General features: G+C 42.6%; 2 protein-coding genes across 3 annotated transcripts in view; one reads left to right on the forward strand and one right to left on the reverse strand.

Moving 5' to 3' along the window:
• The window catches only part of lcmt2 (leucine carboxyl methyltransferase 2), an 8,101-nt gene extending 747 nt beyond the window's left edge, over positions 1-7,354 (reverse strand). The window contains exons 1-14 of one of the 2 annotated variants that reach the window (XR_006825622.1): positions 7,146-7,354; positions 6,122-6,246; positions 5,529-5,610; positions 5,219-5,399; positions 4,939-5,095; positions 4,538-4,727; positions 4,079-4,186; positions 3,874-3,961; positions 3,480-3,707; positions 3,027-3,275; positions 2,806-2,903; positions 2,174-2,361; positions 1,928-2,063; positions 1,400-1,683 (exon numbers count right to left, since the gene is read on the reverse strand). Coding sequence is in view for 1 of the 2 variants with exons in the window: in XM_046053460.1 (XP_045909416.1) it covers positions 1,519-1,683; positions 1,928-2,063; positions 2,174-2,361; positions 2,806-2,903; positions 3,027-3,275; positions 3,480-3,707; positions 3,874-3,961; positions 4,079-4,186; positions 4,538-4,727; positions 4,939-5,095; positions 5,219-5,399; positions 5,529-5,610; positions 6,122-6,246; positions 7,146-7,190 (2,040 nt within the window). In the remaining variant the exon portion in view is untranslated. Of the gene's footprint in view, positions 1-767; positions 1,684-1,927; positions 2,064-2,173; positions 2,362-2,805; positions 2,904-3,026; positions 3,276-3,479; positions 3,708-3,873; positions 3,962-4,078; positions 4,187-4,537; positions 4,728-4,938; positions 5,096-5,218; positions 5,400-5,528; positions 5,611-6,121; positions 6,247-7,145 lie in introns of those variants that run through there. The other variant, XM_046053460.1, reaches the window with a different exon arrangement.
• On the forward strand, positions 350-1,259 carry LOC123973442 (gamma-crystallin S-like). The gene has a single exon (XM_046053470.1). The coding sequence runs from the start codon at positions 904-906 to the stop codon at positions 1,153-1,155; it is 252 nt and encodes an 83-aa protein (XP_045909426.1). The 5' UTR covers positions 350-903; the 3' UTR covers positions 1,156-1,259.
• Positions 7,355-7,450: the final 96 nt, after the last annotated feature.

A 7,450-nucleotide genomic window follows, 5' to 3' on the forward strand; every position in this document is an offset into this window, starting at 1 on the left:
AAGTCAGCTATCGCCTGTGATCTGCTGCTGATGCTGAGATCTAACCGACCGTCTGACCTCTTTTATTAAATGTGCTGAACACTGTGTGCAGATCTCTTAATTAACCGCTAACCTGTACAAATGTGACTGTGACCTGGTAGGGGTTTTTTTTTCCTCTCTCAGCAGTGTAGCAGAGGGGTCTGACTTTGTGGGTAATGAACTTCAGGTTCAGACAGTCAGAAGTTAGGTGAACTAACACACAGTGAGAGTAAAACAAACTGACAGGGCACATCAGACAGGTCACACTATGGCGTTGTGACCGGTGACTGCAGGGCTTTGTCAATGGAGACCAATACTTCGGTGAGTCTATTTGTATGATCAGGCTTTGGTCCAAGTGACCCACAGCCTGCAGGCAGATTCGGGGACAGCACTTTCATACAAAAATCGATCTAGTTAGTATAAGTTGCATGTGTACAGTTTCAAATATTTATAGAGGCATGAAACAGGGAGCAAACAATGAGGGATGGTTGATTACATACATGGAAAAAATAGTTGGTGTTAATGTTGGTAGATCATGCCAGAAACACTGAGTATATAATCTATACAAAGGCTACTTCACCATGATGCTCATATTATTGTGAGAGCCTAATTATATATGCGGCGCTACAAACTTATACTCCTTTCGTTAGGTGCAAATCTCATCTCCCTATATATCCTCCCTTCCCCTTTTCTCTTACCCCACATCCCCTCCATATTCTTTCCTAACCCCCCTGCACTACCGCCTCCACCCTTCATTCACTACTCTCCACCTGCTACCTCTTTTCACCTATCTTCCATTTTCACCCCCTCTCATCTCCTCCCATACCTCTACCGTCTCCCTCGCTTCCTCCAATCACCTTCCAGACCAGTGGGAGCCAGTACAAGATGCAGCTGTATGAGAAGGCAGACTTCGGGGGCCAGGCCTTCGAGGCCACAGAGGACTGTCCCTCCCTCCTGGAGAAGTTCCGCTGGAGGGAGGTCAACTCCTGTAAGGTCTTCGACGGCTGGTGGGTGTTCTACGAGCACCCCAACTACCGTGGACGCCAGTACTTCCTCGAGAAGGGGGAATACCGCAAGCCAGGAGACTGGGGCGCTGTCAGCCCTACGGTCCAGTCCTTCAGGCGCTTCACTGAATGATTTAACCTTCATCTAAAACGTTAAAACAAAGCAACCTACTATGTCGATATTTTACTATAACTTTCATTGACTATTTTGTGATTTTGAACTGAGGTCTCACAAATAAAAACCTGTCCAATAAGCAGACTAAAGACATTTTTTTTGATTTTCTATTCATGAGATGTTTAATGTCTTTTGAGCCTTTTGTGCCCTTGCATACTTAGACATCTACACTTTGGATTCAATAACAATAACAAACCGGGACCTTCAATAGGCCTGAGCTCTGTTCAAACTGTCCCACATGATTCAAGTGAATCCATTTCATCCTGTCTTCAGTTGTTGATTTGAGCTGCTTAACAGTTTCACAGAACCCTTTAGACTACTTCATCCCAGTACAGGTCTCAGGTCCACAGTGACAGGCTGAAGGTTGAAGTGAGTCCCAAAGGAGAAACAGTTTCCTCCACCACCTATCAGCAGCAGCTCTGGTTCTTCTGGGTCTGTCAGCTCAGAGCAGAATGAGTGGAGCATCAGAGGCCAGGGCACTGAGGTCTAGACATGGCAGAATACACAGTGATTTATTATTCAGCATCTTGCTTGACAGATCCACCTTGAGGCTGCATGATCAATTATTTCAAATCATGATCAAATTACTTTACATGGGGAACTTGATGCCACATTTAGGGCAACAAACCCAGGCCTTTGCCACCTGGGGTGGATGCATCAATTCATTGAGCGCCACTGAAATTATTGTTGTGAAATCCGTGTCCCTTAGGTCCAATAAATGTGAACTGACCGTGTCTAGGCTGAACTCCACACTGCTGCACGTGGAGAGGTTGATCATGACAACGCCTGGTACACCCTCTGAATGCAGCCAAACTCCACCAACAACAACCAGCTTTTCACCGATCACATGGGCAGAGTGAGCGTACCTAAAACAAAGCAAATCTTTTCATTTCTTGTTGCTCTTTAGTGGGTGGTTTTCCTAAGCAGAACAGAGGTTCGTTTTGATGAACTGACTGAGCTCTGGAAAACAACAGACCTGGGAACAGGAGGGGGCTCCACCTCTATTCTTTCCCAGGAGAAGCCTCTCTCAGTTGGTCTTAACACCACTGTGTCCCCCAGTGGCACTCCCCTTCTGTCTAGTCCTCCAAACACCACCACACCTCCCTGATATGGAAAGGCTGAGTGGGAATGGCGGGCCTCTGGTGGTGCGCCCTCTACTGGGATCTGTAAATAATACAGGTTAGCTCATACAAGTCCCAAACTCATTTAACCGGACAAACTTGTTGTACGTAACTCATTTCAGCCTGAAACTATCTGTTCATGAGTCAGTGCACAAGAATGCATCCCTACAATGACCATAGAAGGCTGCCTGATCCGCTCTGTTTTATTCAAAAAATTGTTACCATTAAGTAAAAATAAGAATTTCACACAGCAGAGCTTAAAGTCCTGCTGTCAGCAGGTATTAGAGGGCCTGAAACAATTAGAACATATTCATAGTACAGCTGCTCACACTTCCCACTTAAGCACGAACCCGTTTGTACGAGTGGCTCTACATGAGGCCCAGTGTAATTTGAAGAGAAGAGAGACAAGATCATTTAAGTGCTATGAGTGTGGGCGAAATTAAAAACATATTTATAAAGAAAACACATGGATAGGGACTTAGCAAACCTCAGTCCAGTGCTGCTTGTCTAGACAGAGGAAGTAGCCGTCACCCAGAGCTGCTTCTGATTGATTCTTACCACCAAACACAAACAGAAAGTCTTTACCTGCAGAAAAAATGAAAGGGTTAATTGTACAATAAGTAAGCAAGGATCAAAACGGATGAGTGAGGGACAGAGAGAAAAAGCAACCAGAAAGAAATCACATGATGACTTCCTGTTTCATTTCACCTTCGTGACAGACCACAGTAGCAGTGTGCCTCCATCTTGGCGGTGGTGAATCCCCCGTACAGATCATCTGCTCCACACAAAGTTTCATTGTGTCTCGGCCCTTTTGAGAGTCGAGAGGACCAGGTGGACCACTGGGGTCCAGGTTTACTCTTAAAAGGCCTCTTATTGGGTTGAGTGGAGAGGAGCGACCACCGTATACCACAATACCTCCTCCAGGAAGAGAGGTAACAGTGTGGTAGAGTCGAACACCTGGGAAGCAACACAACAGCCAACTGTTCACACTGGAAGCAAATTTGTTTTCACTTCTCTTGCACGGTTTGATAATAGAGAGAAAAAATATGGTGATACCAGCTAGCTTTTATACGGATTTGGAGAGAAATTCTAAATGTAGTATAAGAGCAAAACTCACTACTGACAGAAAACAAAAAAATCACAAGCAGCAAGCCCTCTCACCTAAATCTACAGATGGTTCCACACAGACAAATCTCCAGCCTTCCTGGTCCCTGAGGAGGATCCTAGTCACTGCCCTCCTGCCCCCTCTGCTGGAGCCTCCTGTTAGTAGGACCTGGCCTGGCCTCACCAAGGCGGAAGCCATCCCCAGCCCCTCCATAGAAACTGGTACGGTCCGCAAACTCAGAGCTGTGGCGCTCCAAGATGGGCAAACGGATGACACTGGATATACTTCAGCAAACACACATCAGAAAATCACACAAACGTCACAACCTTAACAACAAAAGTCGTACAGACTTGTGAATAATGTGTCTTAAAGGTGTCAAATAATGAGAGATCGATATTACCGAAGATTCTTTAGTTGGAAGAAGGGAGAGAGAAATAAAGTGATAGCTACCTGGAGCGTGCAAGAGCAAAGCCTGTGCCATCAAAGATCCTCGGGAAGCAGTGAGGATGAAATAGTGGGAACATTTCTGGTGCCACTCCTGAGGGCAGACAGATACAGAGTCAATATTTATTCTAGGATGCATGATTTTATTAAACATGGACAGCAGAGAGACAACCACAACCTCACAAAATAAGAAGACATGAACACAGCTAACCTCATATTCATCAAAAGGCTCCAGGCTCTCCACCCTGCACCTCTCCTCCTCAGGGACCAACCCGAGGTAGAAGTCATTCATGTCCAGACACACACACTCCTCCCAGCCCTGAAGACAAAAACACATTTTTATTAAACAGCACGATGCTATATGATTAAACTATTGCTCGTATCTAATTTTTTTTTATTGTATTTTACACTTAATTATTAATGCATAATTTAAGGAGCTTGCAGACATACATTTCACTATGATTTTACCCTGTATGATTGATTATGTGACAAAAAAAAAAAAGAAATCATAAAGAAAGTCATGCTTTATCATTTCTTGATGTAACCGATTACCACAGAAATAAGAAGTAAACCCCCCTGTTGTCTATACCACTTGATAAAGGTGTTTCATTACACTTAAAGAGCAACAGTAACGTAGCAGTAAGTAGATAAATAATGTGTGCGTACTGGCCTTGTCCAGGAACCTGTGTCTCTGTGCAGCAGTGTCTGGGTACTGTCGAAGGGCATGTAGAGTTGAATTTAGTTTCAGGAAATGATCTTGCATGATCTGACCAAAGGGATCATGGGGATGTATCTGCTCGTACATAACGAAGAGTGACTGTGGCAAGAGCTTTGCCGCCCAACTAATGACAGCATCGGACCTGGAAGACACACAACATGTAACTACTACAAACAGACATTAGAGATGTATGATTATGGCTAAGACAATAATCATGCTTATTTTGCAGGTTGATGATGTAATTATTGTACCTAAGCTAAGATCAAAATACAGTACCAGGTTTTAAAGTATCTCTTTTGTATACACAAAAAGGATGATATGGGCCCCTAATTTGACAAAATTGCAGTCCTTACCATTGTGTTTCCATGTATGTAAGTACCACTTCAGATAAGATTAGTGTAGGGGCAGCCCAGTCCAGACCAGCTGCACCCAGAGCTTCTTCCACCTGGGACTCCTGTCTAACATCCACCCCTAGCAGATGGTATTGACCACTAGACACATATAAAGGTCCTGCAGACACACAGGCAGACAGCTGGTTATGAAATCTAACATAACTTATATGTGCATTTCTTTATAGACTTCTGAAAAGACAATAAAATAACACGTGTGTTCGGTGTAAAACAAATCCCAAACCTGTAAGAGAAGGTAAATGCGAGTCTAACATCCCCCTCAGGGTAATATTAGAACTAATGAGAGCAGCCTTGCGTCGCGTGACATCAGGAAAATCAACCTCAAACACAACAGCCCTGTCCAAAGCGTCATCTGCGTGTAGGCGAAAATACGTAGAGTCAAACCCTGCGCCCAATGACAAAATCTAAAAAAAACAAAGTGGAAAGATAACACCAGAGGGAGTAAGAAACCATCCCCCCCAGAAATGATGGTACATAAAATACATGCCAACTTTCTACACAAAATAGTGTTGGAAAATAAAAAGTTAATTTGCCTGTCTCTTGGGGCAGTTTTCAGTAACGTGTAGGAACCTCCTCACACAGTGGTCCACAGCTCTCCAGCGTACATAGTAACCCCTAAAACATGCAAATACACTTATTATATATTGTTTACTGTGTTCCGTACACTACTTGTATACAACTGAAGACATATTGAACTCTACGATAGACATGTTTCACTATTCTAAGATATTTTATAGACCAAATGATTAATCGACAAATATCTGTAGATCATTCCCATAATGAACGTTAGGTGTTACAGTAGTGCCAGTTTAGCCTGTCCTTGCAGTACATATAACTACTTAGACACATTACAATGTAATTAATTATTTACCCCACTTCTGTCCTGCTTTGTGTATCACCTCATGGTACAAGATCTGATGCTTAACACACATTCACCCTCTATGGCGGCGCTCTTTGTACTGCTATGACTCCTGCACTCTTCCCTTACACATTTGAGTAATCCCATCCCATCCCAAATGTCCAGATTTTACACCACTGTCAAACGCAGGCCAACTCCTGTGCATGTATTTTGTGCGCTCAATAAAGTGATTGTGAGCATGATCGCAAGATGAAGATCCCCGCTGACCTGTTGATGAGTGGGGCTCTCCTGGCTGCTTTGCACACAAAGTGTTGTAGGAAGAAATCCTGGAAGTAGCCCTGCGCTGCAGCAGACACTTTGCTCACCACACTGCTGTCGTTGGTTCCCTGTACCTGTGTCAAGCAAGAAAAACACAAATTATTATTACTGTATACGCCTACGCCTGAGACCAGTTTGATTTACCTTTTGACAGCAGTGGAAGAAAATACTATAAAAATAAGCCATTACAAGCAAAGTCCTTCATTGAAAATGTTGAAAGTACATAGATATTCTTGCCAAAATGTACCTTTGAAAGTACCAAAAGTGGAAGAATTCAATGCAGAAAAATGCCCTCTGTGAGTGTTATACTGTAATACATTAAGTTATTGGATTACTGATGTACTGATTACTGATGACAATGACATAACGTAACAGTATTTTTATCTCATACCTGTACAGTCACTGTGCAATCATACATACAATATAATTTACTCTAAATTATACTGCTTAATTTATTTTTGTCCTGTGCAATCATTCATTTATTTATTTTCTACACCATGCCACTATCTCCTGCTGCGACCTGTGCAATGTTTATATCAATGGTATGTATATAACTTATTCTTATTTTTCTATTCCTACTCTAGATTATATTTTTCCATTCAATTTTTATATCTAATGTGTATTTTTCTACCTGTTGTGTTTGTGTTGTATCTGGAGCTGCTTTAACAAGTGAATTTCCCCAGTGTTGGATCAAGTCTATCTCATCTTTATCATATTATGTAACATTGTGGCGTTATTGTATTATTGATGGCTGAGCTCAAGCAAACTGTTCTAGCTAAAAGTATTTTATACACTTTTGAGTAGTTTAATACACAACGATGCTTCACATTTTATAAGGTCATCGTGTTTGTATGTGAAATATTCAAAAAGTACAAGAACATCAGGTACAGTCATTAGTTTCAATCCACCACTGTAACTTAGTTTTATAGTAACGTTAGTAAGTTAATATAGGGACTGAAGAAGTGAGACCTACCGCCGTGTCCCTCCCCTTCTGCTTCTTTCTGTTTGTCGTTGGCATAATGTCAGCAAGCCTTCACATCACCTCGCAGATAAACTCCAACACACATTGTGCAGTGTAATAAATAAGCGTTCATAGGAAAGTCAGTCCACTGATCAAAACAATTCAAACATCCTTCATGTGGGAAATACTTCCGAGTGGCTTCCTGCCCGCGATCGTGCGCCCCCTGCGGTTTGGAGGTCATTTACATATCGTTCAAAACCCCATTCAAATTACTCATACTTTAAGCAGTGGTGGACGAAGGATTGAGATCCTTTACT

This window comes from Micropterus dolomieu, linkage group LG07 (assembly GCF_021292245.1).
Source record: "Micropterus dolomieu isolate WLL.071019.BEF.003 ecotype Adirondacks linkage group LG07, ASM2129224v1, whole genome shotgun sequence".
NCBI lineage: Eukaryota > Metazoa > Chordata > Actinopteri > Centrarchiformes > Centrarchidae > Micropterus > Micropterus dolomieu.

Excerpts from the sequence above, each read along its gene's own strand:
- LOC123973442 (XM_046053470.1), top strand. The coding sequence starts at position 904 with ATGCAGCTGTATGAGAAGGCAGACTTCGGGGGCCAGGCCTTCGAGGCC.